General features: G+C 45.9%; 1 protein-coding gene across 3 annotated transcripts in view; it reads left to right on the top strand.

Annotated features, from left to right (window-relative positions):
- The window catches only part of LOC132892080 (unconventional myosin-X-like), a 127,619-nt gene that overhangs the window by 35,354 nt on the left and 72,254 nt on the right, over positions 1-20,011 (top strand). For 2 of the 3 annotated variants that reach the window (XM_060930456.1, XM_060930457.1), the window contains exon 2: positions 9,826-9,888. In XM_060930456.1, the coding sequence (XP_060786439.1) occupies positions 9,826-9,888 (63 nt within the window). Of the gene's footprint in view, positions 1-5,146; positions 5,177-9,825; positions 9,889-20,011 lie in introns of those variants that run through there. The other variant, XM_060930458.1, reaches the window with a different exon arrangement.

The raw sequence follows: 20,011 nt of genomic DNA, 5'->3' as shown, positions 1-20,011 counted from the left end.
GATGGCGGAGCTCATTAATTACCTCCGAGCTTTTGCTCTGTTATTACAGATATTTGTTTTCTGTCTGTTTTTTTTTCTGAAGATGTTTCCTTTCCTGTTGCATTCTCCATTGTTGGGCTCCACTTCCTGTAAAAACAAATGACACGCCCAGTGATGTCATCAGGAAAATGCAGCTTTATCTTGGTTCCAGCTGGAAACCAACTTTTCAGGTTCTGGATGAATTTATTTTTGGTTGAAATTCTTCAAAAGTTTCAAAATCAGAACAGAACCCCTTCCTTGTTGGTGGAGAAGGGGTATGAGAGACCCCAGACGGACCAGATCTGCCCCACCACCATGCTAATCACCAGGAAACAAGTCAGAACTTTAATAGTTCTTTTTTTATTAATCACATATGACACTAATTACATGCGTAATGCAGAGTAAAGGCAAAAGACTGTTCTGTTCCACGCACCAGGACTGAGTGTGTGACTGTTGCGCTGTGGTTTTCAGCCTCGGTTTGAAAATGATAACTCTGCACAGCTGTTCTGCTCCGCCAGGCTGCATGTGGAGTTTATTTTACTCAGCAGTGCTGAGAATTCTGGGCTTTATGTCTCGAAGCTGGATTTAAATTCCTCACTCTGTAACTAGCACGTCGACGTCAGCAGCGGAACACGCAGATCTGACCTTAAATGACTGAGCTGATCGTTGCTTGTTCCTCAGGATAGATTTAGCATGTTGAAGGAAATCCTGCTGAGACGTGATTTGTGTACAGTGTGTGTTCTCGTCTGTAAAAGTTTTGTCCTTTAGATCAGCTCAGACACATGTTTTATCAAGCTTTGCTCCCACAATCACAGCATTATTTACACCGGATTTCTTACTCCACTCTTATTATTCTCTCTCTGCAAAATGGAAGACATGACTGGGCGTCTGAGCCCATTTCCTTCGTTCTCACTTCCTGTTTCCCGCTGTACAGCACCTGCAGGAAAGGAGTGTGTTTTATGCTGTGAAAACCAGACCGATTAACAGATTAATGAACTGTCAGCCGAACAGAACCCACCAGAAGCCTGCCATGCTAACGTTTTAGCAAAATAATAGCTACAGGCTAATATACTACTTGGAAACAGGCCCACAGGATAACACGCTACACTGAAACGGGCCATGCTCGCGGCCCGCTGTCTCGTGTCTCGTTCATTCGAATGAGTCAAACACACACTTCTTCATATCCTTCCTGACACACCTGTCATTTACCTTCTTATGATCTGATACACACCCAGGGTGTCAGGGATGTGATGTGACCCCTGACCTGAGCTGATATCACACCCACTCATCAGCACAATGTCCAAAAAACCTACCCGAGGTTGCTATATTGTTAGGCCAAAAAAAAAATGTGTGTGTTTCCGGTTACGTAGATTTCAAAACTAGGGTCGGTAGGCAGGCATTTTTTTTTTTTGAATTTTTTTTTCAAGATGGCTGCCATAACCTATATTTAGACAGGAATAATTTCACAAAATATAATGAATTTCTTTGCAGGTCACCTGAGTTACCACCTTCTGATGAATCTGATGCAGCATGAGACGCCTTTTAACATGAATGTTTCTGTAAATATAACAGCTCAATACACCATGAGAGAGAGCAGCCCCGCCCCTCTCTGCTCCCTGAGTGCAGCTCGTCGCCTTGGTAACGGTGCAGGGAAAAGACACAATATAACATGCAAAGAGCGCTTTTTCTCAGAGTTCCCTCTCCTCGAACAACGCTGATTTACACGGAAACGGAAGGAGCTATTCACAAAATTCTTTCACATTGAGTGCTACAAGGCTCCCATGAACACATTAATGTAATTTTTTTTTGTCCCTAGTGTAAAAAATGTGGCCACTAGAGCGAGTTAAAAACAAGTGACTTTTCTGATTTTGCAGTCAAAGCGCTGCCAGGTTTATAATGTGAGTCTATGGGAGAGCGCGACTGTTCTCTCCTTACTTTCAGGCTTCTCATTCAAAAACTGTAAATCCTATCGCTCAGGGAGACACATTGTGTGAATCAAGACAAGTGTGACTACTACTTTTGAGAAAATTGTGTGTGTAGAGTGAAAATTGTGGCTGAGAAAACAGTTTAAATGAGAAAGTTAGAGCTTTTTTTTTTCAAGCTGCCTACACTCTAAACTCCTGAGCGCCGCTGGTGTGTAACGCCGTAGACACCCATTATAAAGCCTGAATTTCTCCAGATGTGCTCATGGGGTTTGATCTGTGACTGATCAAAAAGTATAGAACCTAGCAAAAAAGTTGAATGCCAGATCCACACAGGATAATTTTGTCTCCGTTTTAAAGTTTGAATCATGTCTCTAGGTGAAAGACAAAATAAGCGTTATTTCTGCTTCTGTTCCCTCCGACGGCCCCGACACACTACTGCCTCCGCCGAGTGCGCACACACCGCATGTCGAGGCCGCGGATGAGTTACTCTCCCCTGATCAACGAAGTCTGCGGGGAATTTGTGGTTATTATCGGTACAAACAGCGCGAATCACAACTTAAATGAGTGCGGTTCAGTTTGACATTATTGTCAGTCCGTTAGATAAACATTTAATTTTATTAAAATCGAAAATTAATATTTAGAGCCTGTGGGCTACAAAAATAATAGTCATTAAAGTAGCCGGCTGGACTTAATTGTGTAGTCGGCTGTATGGCCGGCAGCCGGCGCTTGTGGAAAGCCCTGATTTTCCCAGTGAGTGACAAAAACTTCCGGTTCACGCGGTTGGGTTATATGTAAAAGTCGCGACTGGGAAAAAAAAGAAAAAAAAAGTTTAGGGTCGGGCGGTACGGATTAGGGTCGGTCGAGTAACTGGAAACACACATTTTTTTTTGGCCTTGTTGTTGCTGTTGTTATTATTAAATACTAAAATGCTTCATTTTGTCTCAACTACAAATAAACAATTTTGATTGGTCACAGTATATATTATTTCCTATGACATCAACATGACCTCACACCCTCCGTTCTGTCAGAAGTGAAATTAATTTGTATTGGTTTATTATAGTGAAGAGGTTTTGTGGAGGCCTGTGACAAAGTCCACTATATCCTCCTGGGAACCAAGAAAAAAATGTGTCTCTCAGTTTCTCTTTTGTTGTGATTTCCTTACTAGGAATTTCCCAGCAACCCTCCTAGTCACATGATATATCATTGAAAAGCCCAGGATGCACTCTTTACAACACACCAGGATTCACGTGAAGAGCTTGAAAGAGTAAAAGCAGGGCTCGAAATTCGTGGTGGTCCGGTCGCCTGAGGCGGCTTAATTTGTCATTTGGCGGGTAATTCCTGTCACTAGGCAGCCCGGCTGGCTAGTTGAAAATAAAAAATCTATATGAAGGGAAGATTCAGACACACCGTCAACTAAAGCCGCCACATATTAAGCGCGTGCCGTGTCTGTGTTTATCGGCAGGACGGAAAATACCGAAGAATTCCAAATCATATCGTGTACGAGTCAGGCTGTCGGTTTTTTCACTACTGCGCATGCATATAACGCATCTCGCTGAATATCGCGGTAATCACGTGTAGTATTGGACCAGGTGGGTGGAGGCACGGCAGGCCAGAACTGAGTTCTCAATCAACTATTTATTGCTAGCTTTTCAGCCTTTTATCGCTTCCCAGCCGCGTGCGCGCGCGCGCGCACACACACACACACACACACACACGTGTTCTGGTTGGGGAGAGAGAGCTCCCTTTCTCTGCTCTCCTTTTAAAGGGCGTGGTCACTGGGGAAGACACACAAACACAGGTTAATCCCCATCAGGTGCAATGATTCCAACACTTACCTTCCCTGACTCCGCCCTCCATTCACAGACCGACGCTTGGCCACGCCCCCGCTGCCACATCACGTTATCAAATTCAATAGATGTGGCCACATTATCGCCCATTTAAACACGTGTTTTTGTTGTTGTTTACATCTACATCTGCCAAAGCTACGTTGCGATGTGGAATTTTCTGAAAGGTGTACAGAAACCGCCAGAGACGGGGACAAAGCGACCTCGGTCTGAAGAGGAGAAAAAGGCCGCCGATAAAGCGTACGAGAAGGAGAAACGACAAAGGACTTATAAGCAAGCGTGGGAGCGGGGTAGGCCTCAGCAGCGATACGATTTTTATGGAATAATTAATTTTTTTCAAGTTGATTCCTCGTCAATATGAAGCTCCGAATGCTTTCTCTCTCATAAATGGTGAAATACAGAAAGCATGTTGGACATATTTTGGGTGCTATAGTCATGATAGTAAGTATATTTGTTTTCAATACTCATACACCAAGTTGCCAAGTTTTCCAATATATTATTATTTGTTGATATTATATTATGGTGCTCTGTGTTGTTCTCATTTATGTATTTAACAACAGGATCAAAATACTCAGGTCTTGAAATAAATGCACATTAGTCATGAACAATGGTAACAACTCTCTTTTGCGTTATTTTTGACAGAAGTAAAATTCACACATGAACAAATTTTGGCGAGTTGATTTTCTGTTTGACGAGTTACTCTGGAAGGGAACTAGTCCGGCTGGCTGGTGAAAAAATGTATGAATTTCTAGGCCTGGAGAGGGTGTGCACGTGAAACAAATGCCAACGATAGAGGACACAAGTCTATGGGTTGGTTCTCAGGAGGATATTTTATGTTCCTTGTTGTTGATTCTAAGATCGCTGTTCTTGGCTGCAGGAGTGGAACCCAGTGTGTTCTTCTGTTCTGCTGTTTCATGCTGAGATGCTTTTCTGCTCACCACGGTTGTAAAGAGTGATTATATGAGTTACTATATCCTTCCTGGCAAAAAAGCTCAACCCAATCTGTCCATTCCCCTCTGACCCTCTCTTATCAACACGGCGTTTGTTTCCACCCACAGAACTGTCGCTCACTCACTCAGTGTTTTTTGTTTTCTGCACCATTCTGTGTAAACTCTAGAGACTGTTGTGTGTGAAAACCCCAGGAGATCAGCAGCTTCTGAAATACTCAAACCAGTCCATCTGGATCAAACCAACACCCAGACCACAGTGAGAGAAAGTCACACTGTGAGATCGCAGTTTTTCCCGTTCTGATGTTTGAACATTGTGAACATTAACTGAAGCTCCTGATTTGTATCTGTGGGATTTGATGCACCGTGCTGCTGGCGAGGGATCGGCTGATTACAGAACTGCAGAAAACAGCATGAGGGGGTGTTCCTAATAAAGTGGCCGGTGAGTGTATTTTGACAGGTCAGTGTCTGTGTTGTTGCATTGTTGGTTTTTTTTTGTATTGTGGTCATGCAGGAATGTGAGAATGGGGTTAAAGGTCACAGGATGGAGACAGAATTCCGAGGCCTCATGTTGCATCCCGAAATAATTTCCAGAATTCCCAACATTCCAGTTGTGTAAGACTGTGAGGAGTGTGTGGGTTTAAGAAGCGACACATATTTAAAGCGCACACACACGCGCACACACACACACACACACACACACACACACACACACACACACACACACACACACACAGATGGTATTCGTTTATCTGTTACCCCTTTTCCACCAAATCAGTTCCAGTGCTGGTGCTGGTTCACAACTCGTTCAACTTGCGAGCCAGCTGAGAACCAGTTTGCTTTTCCATAGCTTGCGGTGCTAAGGGGATCCACATCATTACGTCGCTGTATACGTCAGTTACATCGCTACGTTTGTATAAACCTTGGCGCGAATATCGAAGCAAAAACAACACGGAAGAAGCAGCAGCAACAACAATAATAATACTGGATGACTTTGCGTTTGTACAGCTGCTGCTTCTCGTCGCTTAAAAATGGTGATCTTTCGCGGTCTTGTTATTGTTGTTGGTCTTAACAACTCCGCCCCCCCGCTGACGTAAGCGGTTCTTTCCTCTGGCCCAGCAGAGAGTTGGTGCTAGCCTGGAACCGGTTTTTCTGGCCCAGAGCCAGTTCTTTGTCAGTGGAAACAGAAAACCCGGTTCCAAACTAAGCACTGGCCCCGAACCAGCCCTGGAACTGCTTTGGTGGAAAAGGGGCATGTGTGTACAGTAGGCGATCTTACACCATGCTGCAGCTGAATTCTGGATTCTGATTGGCCAGAAGGTGTTGATCAGTTTTATATTAATGCGATAGTTATCCCCTGTTGGCCGAAAGGCCCGAAGGGGGATTATGTTGTAGTGATCTCCGTCCGTCCCGGGAAGGGTGCTCGCCTTCTGAAATCAACTCCTCTCACAATTTTTGGATAAATTTCTCAAAGCTTGGTAAAAGGCTTTGTTATATGATGGTTATACGCAGATTGAAATTTCGTTTAGTTTGGGCAGATTTTACCAGCGTTATGCCCTTGATTATTAGCAAACTTGTACTTTGGCAATTTCATCAAGGTGTGCTTGCTTTCTGAAATCAACTTCTCTCACAATTTTTCGAGGAATTTCATGAAACTTGACAGGATTCTTTGTTATACGTCAGTAATACGCAAATTTCAATTTTACTCAATTCAGTTGCATTTTACCAGAGTTATGGCACAATTGCCAGCGGGGGATATTGTGCTCTCAGAGCACTCTTGTTATAACACATTACCATTTCTATAGTAACACCTCATTCACAGAGACACTCCACATAACTAGAGTATAAAGCGTGTAAGTGTTGGCCTGGTGAAGTTTTCTCCTCCATAGTAAAGAGAAATGTGTGTGTGTGTGTGTGTGTGTGTGTGTGTGTGTGTGTGTGTGTAACATTTCTGGAAGGAGTCTCCAGTGTCAGCGCTGTAACAGTCAGATGTGAAACTGGAACTTTTATTTTTTCAACATTTATTTTTTCAGTCGGGGAGTAACTGTTTATATGTCTGCAGTAACATAAGTGACAACAGTAACCTGTTTCATCGACGTTCCACAACAGTTTTAATAAATAAAAAAAATAAATGGTGATGGTGTAAGAGCAATAAAACACTTGGGAACATGCTGTTATCAGTGATAACAGTAAGGCACTACTCTGTCGTTGATGTATTTACTGTAAGAGCAGCACACAGTGTGGGCTATTGGTGATTAATCCCAGCTCTGATGTGATGGATTTAATCAGACTGAGATCGTTACTGAGTCTAATCTCACTGACACACGGTCATGTGACCCTCATCTCACATACACACTCGTTATATAACACTGACATTACAGAACAGCATGCTCTGTGTGTGTGTGTGTGTGTGTGTGTGTGTGTGTGTGTGTGTGTGTGTGTGTGTTCGCTCTGCCTTTAATATTTAAAAAACACAGAGGACAGGAGCGTTCCGTGCTGTTAGAGAAGATCTGGAACGAGATGCTGATAAAAGGCTAAGAACTCTGACACTTAAATATCGTAATCTGAATTAATTCTAAAATAATTCTGAAAAAATAATAATCAACATTAATTTCAGTGTGTTAGCCATGAAGTTTTAGTGATTGTTAGTCTTTAGAATGATTGTAGTCTTTACTTGTCCGCGCTGTGTGCTATGTTCCCCTCAACTCATCTATCTATCTATCTATCTATCTATCTATCTATCTATCTATCTATCTATCTATCTATCTATCTATCTATCTATCTATCTATCATAATGTATATAATTTAATTTCAGTGTTTAGGACCGTTTTAGAGATTCCTGCTTCTTTAATCAGGTTCTGTTCACAGTGTTCACTCAGTGTGTGTGTGTGTGTGTGTGTGTGTGTGTGTTAATAGTTAATGAGGATTGATACGGCTGAGTCGTGGCTGGGCGTCGGGTTTCCTCTCACACCAATCTCTCAGTTCAGACAAACTGCTCTCTCATCACTCCATTCAGCTCCAGCACACTGATGATTAGTGCAGAATGTGTGTGTGTGTGTGTGTGTGTGTGTGTGTGTGTGTGTGTGTGTGTGTGTGTGTGTGTGTGTGTGTTTGAATGTTTGCTTGACAATACAACAACAGGAAATGACCATGCGCCTCATTCCTGTTTTCTTTATGTGTGTCTCTGGTTGTACATTCCCAGCCTGTGTGTGTGTGTGTGTGTGTGTGTGTATAAGTAACTGAGTCATAGACACACTGAGGGCATACTTATTTTAGAATGACAGGAAATTGTGTGCGTGTGTGTGTGTGTGTGTGTGTGTGTGTGTGTGTGTGATATTATTAACCAAACAAAATTAAACATTAAATTATTTATTTTAATTGTGTACATAGTTAATAATTCAGTGGAACTCGTACACTCACCCGAGCTGTTTAATAAAACAAATGTGATGCTCCAAAGCTCATTTCTGTTTCTATTCTCCTAAAATAACTTTAATCTCTCGTTCTAATCTGTCGGCATCCTGCTGAGTCATTACTGATTCACTGTTTAGAATTAAAAGTTGATTATTGATTATTTTCAGTCTCGATGTACAACTGACAGGCGCTGACTAGCTGAGTAGTTAAGCTACGCTAAATACACGTCATTTACATCAAAAATTGTGACATCACGACAGTTTTATTTGCCAATGCTAAACATGTTATGTAAATGAGATAGCTAAGATAGTTAGCTATATATCCTGTACATCTCTCAGTGAACTTCATCAAAATAGACTTCCTGTGAAACTATAATGAATTTCCTGGTTACACTATTACGCCTCGGTCTCACACAGCCACAACCACTTCACGGGAGACGGTTTTGAGCCTTCCGGGGGTCAACCAACACGCATTCCAGGCCCTTATGTCAGAATACGTGAGAGCTGGGGAGCTACCTTGACAACCAGAAGGGTGTGGCTTCCATCCCTGGAAAGTTTGGTTGTGTTGAAAATTGCAGTGGGTCAAACGCCGGATGATTTTATCCATCGCAACCGTTAAGGGATCCATGAGCATCCATGCCGCATACGTGAAGCTACCGGGGATTACCGGAGCATTCCATCGCAACCATCGAGCTCAAAATTTTCACAGAACAATGTTCTGCAGGAGGTGAAAAGTTTGCCTAGGGGGCGTGGCTTATTTCGTCTTGCCGTGGTGATACCATACTGCAGCTGTGAAAACCGTACGCACTGCTGTCATTGCTGTAAGGCTATACGTTGCTATACATCACTGCCACCACTGGTTTACCAGCATCTTCCTTTGCTACCATTGTAACTACCGTGGCTTCATTTGCATTTTACTCCGCCCAAGTTAATGTGACGGATCACCTCCAAAATCTGCCGAAATGGCCATGGGCGACCCAGCCACAGTTCTCACAGATCACCCAGCTGTGTGTGACCTCAGCATTACACTTACTGACTCTGTAGGACACAATTATACTGTAGATGTGTTTTATTTATAATCACACTTTTAGAATCTGATTCTGGTTCACGGTTTCTTCCTCATGTCATCTCAGGGAGTTTTTCCTTACCACCGTCACCTCAGGCTCACTCATTAGGGATAAATTCATTTGTTTAATTGATAAATTGATGTCCAGAATTTATTTATATCCATAAAGCTGCTTTAGAAATAAAATTGAACTGAATTGAATGCGTAGTAATCTTTGTTTCTGTTTAGCTTGTAATCTTGGTGATACTGAATTGCTAAAATGTGAATAAATGTTATTTAATTCAAATAAATGATTGTATGTTCTGTTGAATATGCAAATTTAAAAACTATTATTTTACAATATTAGAAGAGACTTTCATTGCATTTTTCGATTTAGCTCATAAACATAGTGACCTTAAATCTTTATCAGCTGCTAGTTATGATTGGTGTTTTAGCATTTTTATTAGTTATGATATTGAAGAAGTTCTTTAAGGTTGTTCGTAACGAACATCACTGGTACAGTGTTCGTGTCAATCACTTCACCAGTGTATCGTCTACATTACTGTTTTATTAAATAGTGTCTCTCTCTCTCTCTCTCTCTCTCTCTCTCTCTCTCTCTCTCGGTGTGTGTTGCAGGGTGATAGTGTGTGTCGGATGGAGAAGGAGGTTCATCCATGTGGAGATTTGGAACACGGCGAGGTGAGAACCTTCATTTTATTTATGTTTCTAATGAAGAGGGTTCTTGTTCTACGCTCTTGTGTCTCCTGCATTAATGTGAGTGAGAACTTCCCAAAAATACATCATGATGCTCTAGAACCATCAATATTGTTCTACATTACTAATCACACTTATAATCAGTGCTTTTGTAGGAGCTCTGGAATAGCTATAAGATTATCAGTGTGGTTCTAGTTGTAGAATAACCAGTGCTGCACGAGTTCTCACTGGGGCTCTGAAACCTATAACTCGAAAAAAAAAACGTCATTCTAGAACCATTGGTACAGCTGAGTATGAAAATTGTGCTTATTCTGGGGCTAGGATCTACAGTGCAGGTTTATGATTCTTTTTGTGGCTCTAGAATTCTTGTTGTGGCTCTCAAACCCATGGTATGGCTCTATACTCCTCAGTGGACCTCTGGAATCCTGTGTAAAACTGTACAATCCTGCCTGAGAAGGTTCTAGAGTCCAGAAGCCTCATCGCAGCTCTTTGGTATTCATTTGACTCCAGAATATGAAGAATCTGGGTTCCTCAGCATGGCTCATTTGGTTAGTGGGACTAGCGTTTGCAGTTCAGTGCTAGCACTCTCATAGGGTGCTCGAACACTACATTTGGCTCTAGTATCCTTGCTACAGTTGTAGAATATTCAGTACAGGTCTATTACTCGGTTTTGTTTTAACATCAACATTGCGTTCCTGGAATGTTCTGTGTGGTTCTAAAATCCTAGTTCTTTGAGTCCTTGCTGTGATTCTAGAATACTCTACTATCCTCAGAGCTTGAACTACAGCTCTAGAACCCTGAGCTCTAGAATCATCAGTGCAGCGCTAAACCTTTGGTTTCAGCGTGAATACTCATTATGGTTCTGGGATGCTTTGCACTACTCTAGAACCCTAGGTTTAGTGGAACTGCAGTTCTTAGCATGGTTCTTTGTTGTTGTTGCTGCACTATTTGTGTTTATGGTGTTAGTTCTGAGTTCAGCAGAACTGTTTTCATACAGCCAGTAGCCCTGGAACTCGGAGACATGCAGCAGGTGAGAAATAAAGTCTGAACGTTTTCTTGTATGTTTCGGGTCTCTAGTTCTGCAGGATATGAGGTCATTGTTCATGGATTCTGTCTTTAATCTGCTGATGTTCGTGTTAAAGTAGATCAAAACTGAGTGATACTCCAGCACACAGCGCTGGGAGATTACAGATGAATGGGATTAAGGATAAATCTCAGTCCGGATCCAGATACATGAAGAAGCTGCTTTGTGAAAATGTCCATTGTTAAAAATAATTCTATAAATAAAATGGAAATGAATTGACCAATGAGTTTGTTAAATGACCGCAGGATTGTTCTACTGTGTAGAACCCATGTCATTGGATTACACATTACAGTTCACACATTAATAATAAGCACCACTGAAGCATGGAACAGTCCCAGGTTCTCCAGAAGAACCTGACGTGGAGGTGTAGACAGGGACAGAGGTGACGACTGTTTGGTATCCATCAGCCTGACTTCACACAAACCAGAAACAGGAGAACATTCAGGGAGACCTTTTGAAAGACTGGAGGTCTGAGTTTGGTGAATTCTGTATTATCCTTTGCATTTATGGCATTTCACAGACACAACTTATATTTTTGTTTTTACAAAACTGAGCCATTGCTGAACATCCCAGCAGTGGTGGTGTTGGGATTTGAACTCATGACCTTTGGTTTTAACCACTGAGGTACCTTACTTACTTACTTAATGCTAACTATGCCAATGGGCATATAGGGCAGCAATGAAGTTCTTCCACTGTTGTCTGTTCTGGGCCAGCCTCTGGATGAGGTCAAACAAATAATAATAACCTCCTAAGGTGTGGTATGGAGCCCTGCGTGTCTTGAAGACTCGGAGAGCTATGCCATAGATTCAGTCATATCAGACAGGTTGAAGGGTCGAGACCAGACTAAGATGATCCCTGGCCCTCTAGGTTGGGGGCTGGGCATGGGGCTAACAACCCTATCCTGTAAAAAATCTCTGTTACAGAAACATCAAATGAAAGCTTTACTGACACACTGAGGTACCACTGCCCTGTTATCAGTAGTAAAAGAACAAAGGAGATTTTAACATGTTTACTGATGGGGAAATTTCCTGGTAAACAAGTGCCATTGGTTCTGCACTGCAGTTCTCCTTTCTTTCTCTCTTAAGTGATATTTATTATTCAAAGGTGACAGGGTTAATGAGGGAAAGTGGGGAGAAGAATAATCTAGAATGTTGCTGGAATTAGAGAAGGGTTGAAAGGCTTTGTTTCATCCATCCATTTTCCGTACTGCTTATCTGTCAGAGTTGTGGGGGAAGCTGGAGCTAATCCCAGCTGACTTCAGGCAAGAGGCAGGGTACACCCTGGTCAGGTCACCAATCTATCAAAGGGTGAACAACCATTCACTGTCATATTTACATCTATGGGCAATTTAGAGTAGGCAGTTGACCTAATCCACATGGCTTTGGACAATGGGAGGAAACCAGAGGAGGATCCAGAGGAAACCCATGTAGGCACGAAGAGAATATTTAAACTCCGCACAGAAAGGCTCCAGTTGGCTGCGAGGTTTGAACCCAGAACCTTCTTGCTGTGAGGTGACCGTACTACCCCCTGCACCACTGTACCACCACATAATTAATAATAATAATTAGTTCAATTTATATAGCGCCTTTCTCACACCCACAGTCGCTTTACAATTAGGGAAAGGGGGGGGGAGTGTCCACCAAAAGAGGGTCAGAATGTAATTCCAATGGTGTAGCTACCCACAGTCCCACCAAAAGGCGCATGAAGATAAATCCCACACCTCCTGCACAGCCGCCACGCCGCTGCCGGGCAACATCGCTGGGAACACCATGCCATGGATCCACAAAGCGAGTACAGAAGCACCGCCACACAGAGCACTGGTATGTCCAAAACCACCTGCACAGCCGCCGGGCAACATCGCTCGGATCACCGCACCGAGCACAAAAGCACTGCCGCACAGAGCGCTGGACAACCACGATGTTAAAAAGAGCAACAAGCTCACTGCAGTCCATAGTGAGGAGCACAGGCATCACCCACGGTGGACCAGGGCCTGAAGGGAACTGATGCCCAAACCTGGGTCCAGTGCTACGTCACAACCGGCGGACAAACCACTCAAACAAAAAAACAAACATCAAACTATACAAACACAAAGAGAAAAACAAAGAGAGAAAAAAAGAAAAATTAAAAGCTCCAGTGAGGAGCAGCAGCCAAAATGCACACAGCGTACTCTCAACCAGAAACGGAACTACATGTCCTTGTCCTTGAATCTAGAACAGGAAGCAGGACAGCAGAGCCGAGTGCCCTATGTTTAGTGTCCTGGAAGGAGCTTTATAGCCACTAGAACTGCAATAGAGCTCCATCCAGAGCTTTATAGTGCTGATGTCACTGATTCATCCTGTAGAACAGAGCTACTGCATAAAGGCCTCAGTGATGATATTCGGCTCCACAAACAATATGGTTTAATTGTAGAGAAAACGGACTTCATGTGGAGGCTTCGCTCACTGTGTCGTGCACATAGCAGCTCAGCAAACGCTGTGAACCAGCCTGTGACTGGTAGTTACAAACGTGCCATGCCCAACTGATTCACCACTACATCACTACTGGATTTCTCATTAACATGACATGGAATGTCACTGGGAAATGAAACTTGATGAGAAAAGAAGCTCTGGCTCTTTTAAGTTTAGGAAGATGCTGAAGCGTAGACACTCAGAAGTTTCTCAGAAATATTCTGTAGCTGTTGAGGTGGTTAGGTTTGGTAGGGCTGTGTTCTTCTCCACAAGGCTGCCAGAGGTTTCTGAATAAATCAGCAGTGGAGGGTAATACATGGGGTCACGGCTACTAAAAACACCCTGCTGTAGGGAGGGGAATTCCTTCCTGAAAAGGACAGCACCTGTTTTTACAGGATTGTTCAGAGCTCTGTGTGGATTAACATCATCTGTAATTTCAGGCAGAAATATAGAAGTGCTTGAAGGGAAGAAGAGTGTGTGTGTGTGTGTGTGTGTGTGTGTGTGTGTGTGTGTGTGTGTGTGTGTGTGTGTGTGTTAAATGTTTTGGGATGCTGTATTCTGAAAAATACTGTGTGTTCTCTGATCAGCACAGTTCTTTAGTCAGGTGAGAACACCGCAATCATGCTTGGGTTCGAGAACATCTGAGTGAGGTGGTCTCGGTCCGCTTCCAAGTGAACGGGGAAAGTGACAGGTTTCTGTCTTCATTTGGATGCACACGGTCAACTTTTTTCTTTTTTCTTTTTGATGTAATCATGTGCGATGAGGAAACCAAATAGCAAATGAACCAGAAGAATGAACTTTGCTCTAATTCAGACTCAAATTGATGAATGGGTGTGATAGCACTCTCAGACTCAGGATTTACATTACGTCATTCAGGACAGTCAGATTTAAGGAAAAGGTGTGGTGTTTTAGAGCTTTGATGATGAGTCATCTTTCATTTGACATTTATAACAAGACAGTTATAGTAGAAGACAGGACATTGTACTCATGTACTGCATATAAAAAGTGTTCAGTGGCAGTGAAGGTGAAGTTAAACATCTCCATGTCTTTTATCAGTGTTAGAGGAATGTATAGAATTCAGCAGCTGAACAGCAGGAGCTTGGTTCCTGACTCAACACCCTAACCAGCGGTGACCTCTGACCTCAGTGTGTCAGGAGTGGGATTCCTTTCATCTTTCAGTATGGCACTGGTATTCAGCTGTGATGGAGACAGACTCATCAACTGAGTGAAGATCATAATTCACACACTTCCTGTTTGATGATGTCATTGTGAATCCTTCCTGTGTGAAGGTGAGTGTAAAATTTAAGAATACAGACTGAGGACAAGACCCAGAACCAGCACAATGTGGTATCAGTCGGAGAAGTGTTGGAGTGTTCAGGTGGAACTCATTGATTTGGTTTGGACTTGCGAAAGAAAGTTTCTTGTAAACACACAAATATGGATAAAATGGGTAATATGGATGAGTAATGATTTACCCAGCAAGGTAGGGAGTAGTGGGTAGTGAGTAGGGGGTAGGGGTAGTGAATAGTGAGTACGGGTAGTGAATAGTGAGTGGGGGTAGGGGGTAGTGAGTAGGGGTAGTGAATAGGGGTAGTAAATAGTGAGTAGGGGTAGTGAATAGGGGTAGTAAATAGTGAGTAGGGGTAGTGAATAGTGAGTAGGGGGTAGTGAGTAGGGGTAGTGAATAGGGGTAGTGAATAGTGAGTAGGGGTAGTGAATAGTGAGTAGGGGTAGTGAATAGTGAGTGGGGTAGTGAATAGTGAGTAGGGGTAGTGAGTAGGGGGTAGTGAATAGTGAGTAGGGGTAGGGGGTAGTGAGTAGGGAGTAGTAGGTAGGGGCTATTGAGTAGGGGTAGTGAATAGTGAGTAGGGGGTAGTGAATAGTGAGTAGTGAATAGTGAGTAGGGGTAGGGGTAGTGAGTAGGGAGTAGTAGGCAGGGGCTATTGAGTAGGGGTAGTGAATAGTGAGTAGGGGTAGTGAGTAGGGGTAGTGAATAGTGAGTAGGGGTAGTGAGTAGGGAGTAGTGAATAGTGAGTAGGGGGTAGTGAGTAGTGAGTAGGGAGTAGTGAGTAGGGAGTAGTGAGTAGGGGTAGTGAATAGTGAGTAGGGGTTAGTGAGTAGGGAGTAGTGGGTAGTGAGTAGGGGGTAGGGAATGATTTTGGACACAGCTGTGATAGCATATGGCCAAGTGGAATGGACATAGAATGATAGCTAGGAAATTAGAATAGAAGTAGAATCTTTTAAATAGAATAAAATAAATAGAATCCTTTAAAGGCGGCACGGTGGTGTAGTGGTTAGCGCTGTCGCCTCACAGCAAGAAGGTCCGGGTTCGAGCCCCGTGGCCGGCGAGGGCCTTTCTGTGCGGAGTTTGCATGTTGTCCGCGTGGGTTTCCTCCGGGTGCTCCGGTTTCCCCCACAGTCCAAAGACATGCAGGTTAGGTTAACTGGTGACTCTAAATTGAGCGTAGGTGTGAATGTGAGTGTGAATGGTTGTCTGTGTCTATGTGTCAGCCCTGTGATGACCTGGCGACTTGTCCAGGGTGAACCCCGCCTTTCACCCGTAGTCAGCTGGGATAGGATCCAGCTCGCCTGCGACCCTGTAGAAGGATAAAGCGGCTACAGATAATGAGATGAGATGTGAATCCTTTTAAAATCAGACCTGAGAGAATAGAAACAGATGGATAAATCAGGAAGGATGTAGCTGTTGAGTCTTTACTTTTTGTCAATTTTGTGTAGATTTTAGAAACATCATCATTTCATAATATACAGCATCAGTCAAAAGTTTGGACACCCCTTCGAATTCAGTGTTTTTCTTTATTTTTATTAATCAAAAGTCACTTCATGTCTTAAAGTAATGATGGATGTCGTTTCTCTTTACTTGGTTGTTTGGTTCTTAACACTCTGGATTATTACAGTTGTGGAATAGGGCTGTGGAATTTATGTGTATGTTTATTATTTACTCTAGAAGGTAAGAAACTCATTGTGGCAGTTCGTAGAAGTGGGCGGAGCACAGAAGACGGCAGGACAGAACTAAGTTTTGTAAACCCTTTTATTGTGAACACTTTTCAGTGGTCTCTCAATAATAATAATAAACAGACACGCGCGCGCACACACACATCCAATGTCTGGTTGGGGAGAGAGCTCCTTCTGCTCTCGCTCTCTCTCCTTAAATAGGGCACGGTCACTGGGGAAGACACACAAACACATTAATTAACATCAGGTACAGTGATTCTGCCACTTACCTTCCCTGACTCTGCCCTCCGGTCACAGACTGATGCTTGACCACGCCCCCACTGCCACATACCCCCACCGCCCGACTCAGGCTGGGCGGCCGTCCGGCCTGCAGCCGACCCCCCCCCCCCCCCCCCCCCCCCCCCGACGGGAGAGGAAGTCCGCCATGACCATCTGCGCCCCCGGCCTGTGGATCACCTTGAAGTTAAAGGGTTGGAGTGCCAGATACCAACGGGTGATCCGCGCGTTGGCATCCTTCATGCGGTGGAGCCACTGGAGGAGTGCGTGGTCCGAACAGAGGGTGAAAGGGCGTCCCAGCAGGTAATAACGGAGGGCGAGGACCGCCCACTCGATTGCTAGACACTCCTTCTCAATAGTGCTGTAGCGCCCCTCACGCACTGACAGCTTTCTACTGATATACAGCACGGGGCGGTCCTCCCCCTCCACCTCCTGGGACAAAACAGCCCCCAGTCCTCTGTCTGACGCATCCGCCTGTAACATAAAGGGGAGAGAAAAGTCAGGGGAGTGTAAAAGTGGCCCCCCACACAGTGCAGCCTTCACCTCAGAAAAAGCCCGCTGGCATTGCTCGGTCCACTGGACCGGATCTGGTGCCCCCTTTTTAGTGAGATCAGTCAGAGGGCTGGTGATGTCCGAATAATTAGGTATACACCTACGATAATAGCCAGCCAGCCCCAGGAACTGTCTCACCCCCTTTTTGGTCTTGGGCCTCGGGCAGGCCGCAATTGCTGCTGTCTTGTTAATTTGGGGATGCACCTGCCTGTTGCCCAAGTGGAAGCCCAGATACCGTACTTCCACCCGCCCAATCGCACACTTCTTCGGGTTGGCTGTGAGACCTGCCTGCCTCAGCGACCTAAGGACGGCCCTCAGATGTTGTAGGTGCCGCGGCCAGTCATTACTATAAATGATGTCGTCGAGGTATGCGGCCGCATAGGTGGCATGGGGGCGGAGGACCCTATCCATCAGCCGCTGAAACGTAGCGGGCGCCCCAGACAGCCCAAAAGGAAGTGTGACAAACTGGTGTAAGCCGAACGGTGTGGAAAAGGCCGTTTTTTCTCAAGATAATGGAGTCAAGGGGATCTGCCAATAACCCTTTGTCAAATCCAGTGTCGAGTAAAAGCGAGCTGTGCCTAGCCGATCGAGCAACTCATCAATACAAGGCATTGGGTACGCATCGAATTTAGACACTGCGTTGACTTTTCTATAGTCTACACAGAACCGGACCGACCTGTTGGCCTTGGGTACCAAGACGACTGGGCTGCTCCAGTCACTGTGGGACTCCTCGACGATGCCCATTTCGAGCATAGCCTCAAGTTCTTCCCGAACCACTTTTTTCTTGTGTTCGGGTAGCCTGTAAGGGCGGCTACGCACTACCACCCCCGGGGACGTCTCAGTGTGGTGCTCTATGAGGTTGGTGTGGCCAGGCAGGGCCGAGAACACGTCCGAAAACTCGGTCTGCAACTGGGCAACCTCCGCGAGTTGGGTCGGGGAGAGGTGGTCTCCACAGGGGACCGGAGAGGTACGTGATGCCAATGCTCCCTTTTGAACCTCTGACCCCAGCTCCACCTTCTCCGGAACCACCGACACCAACACCATGGGGACCTCCTTGTTCCAGAGTTTGAGCAGATTGAGGTGGTAAGTCTGTAGCGCCCCACCCCTGTCCGTTCGCCTCACCTCATGTGGACCGACACTAAAGGGTAATTGTGAACATCCCCGTGCACACACAACACCTTCACCAATTGTGCTCTCCCCAATGCCTCGTCTTGCACCAGGCTTTGGTGGATTGAGATCTGATTACAACCAGAATCCACCAACGCCTGATATGTATCCCCTTGGACACTCACCGGTATGCGATACGCTCCGGCCCGATCGAGGGCGGCTCCTGGCGCGTCGGGGATCCGAACCACCATGCCCACCTCCATTACCGAGCACTGCTGTTGGAGGTGGCCCGGCTCCCCGCAGCACCAGCAAACCAGCCCAGGCTACCTCTCTGCACTGGTGCTCTGGGGCTCACTCACCTGAGGGGGGGGAGAGACAGACACAGAAGGGAGAAACGGGAGGGCACCATGGGTGCGGTGGGCCGGCTGGGGTGGCGCCGGCCCCTGCCTCTGCGGTGGGGGAACAGGGTGAGGATGAGACACGGGGAGAGAGAGAGAGGAGAAGGGAGAAGAGGTTGTCTGCTGTCCTGCCATCAGGACAGCCGCCAAATGGTCGTCCGCCAGCTCGAGTGCCTGATCCAGCGACGCCGGGCAGTGGCACTGGACCCACTCTGCGGTTCCTGCTGGTAAGCACGCGATGAACTGCTCCAGTACCACCTGGTCGATGATTCCCTCGGCGTCGCGGTTGTCGGACCTCAACCACCGCCAGCAGGCGTCCCGGAGTTGCTGGCCAAATGCGAACGGCCGGCCGACTTCCTCCAAGCGCAAAGTGCGGAAGCGCTGTCGGTGTTGCTCAGGGGTGCGCCCCACATGCTGGAGGACGGCCCAGAGAAGGTCCGCGTAGGCCAGCCGGTGGTCGGCGGGGAGCTGTAGTGCGGCCAGCTGCGCCTCTCCTGTTAGCAGGGGGAGGAGGCGCGCCACGCGCTGTTCCACCGGCCATCCTGAGGTCTCTGCTACCTGCTCAAAGAGCGTTAGGAAGGCCTCGGGGTCGTCCTGTGGGCCCATTTTTGTTAGGGTGAGGGGGGAAGGGCCCGCGGCGGTGGAGTTGGTGGACCTCGCCGACGCGAGGAGGTGCCGGAACACCTGTCGATCTTCCTGCTGAGCCAACACCAGGGCCTCGAACCGTTGCTTCTGCTCCTTCCGGAGGGTGACTAGCGCCTGGTGCTGGCTTTGCTGGGCCGTGGCAAGGGCGTGGACCAGGTCGGCGAAAGGGGAGGACTCCATGGGGCTGTTCTGTTTCTGCGCTCCACGCCCCGGGTTTTGGCACCACTGTGGCAGTTCGTAGAAGTGGGCGGAGCACATGTAATAGGGGGCGGCATGGTGGTGTAGTGGTTAGCTCTGTCACCTCGCAGCAAGAAGGCCCCGTGTTCGAGCCCCGTGGCCGGCGTGGGCCTTTCTGTGCAGAGTTTGCATGTTCTCCCCGTGTCCGCGTGGGTTTCCTCCGGGTGCTCCGGTTTCCCCCACAGTCCAAAGACATGCAGGTTAGGTTAACTGGTGACTCTAAATTGACCGTAGGTGTGAATGTAAGTGTGAATGGTTGTCTGTGTGTCAGCCCTGTGATGACCTGGCGACTTGTCCAGGGTGTACCCCACCTTTCGCCCGTAGTCAGCTGGGATAGGCTCCAGCTTGCCTGCGACCCTGTAGAACAGGATAAAGCGGCTACAGATAAT

The sequence above is a fragment of the Neoarius graeffei genome, chromosome 9, assembly GCF_027579695.1.
Source record: "Neoarius graeffei isolate fNeoGra1 chromosome 9, fNeoGra1.pri, whole genome shotgun sequence".
Lineage (NCBI taxonomy): Eukaryota > Metazoa > Chordata > Actinopteri > Siluriformes > Ariidae > Neoarius > Neoarius graeffei.
The sequence above is the reverse complement of the archived record's forward strand: the minus strand, read 5'-3'. Positions and strand labels throughout refer to the sequence as shown.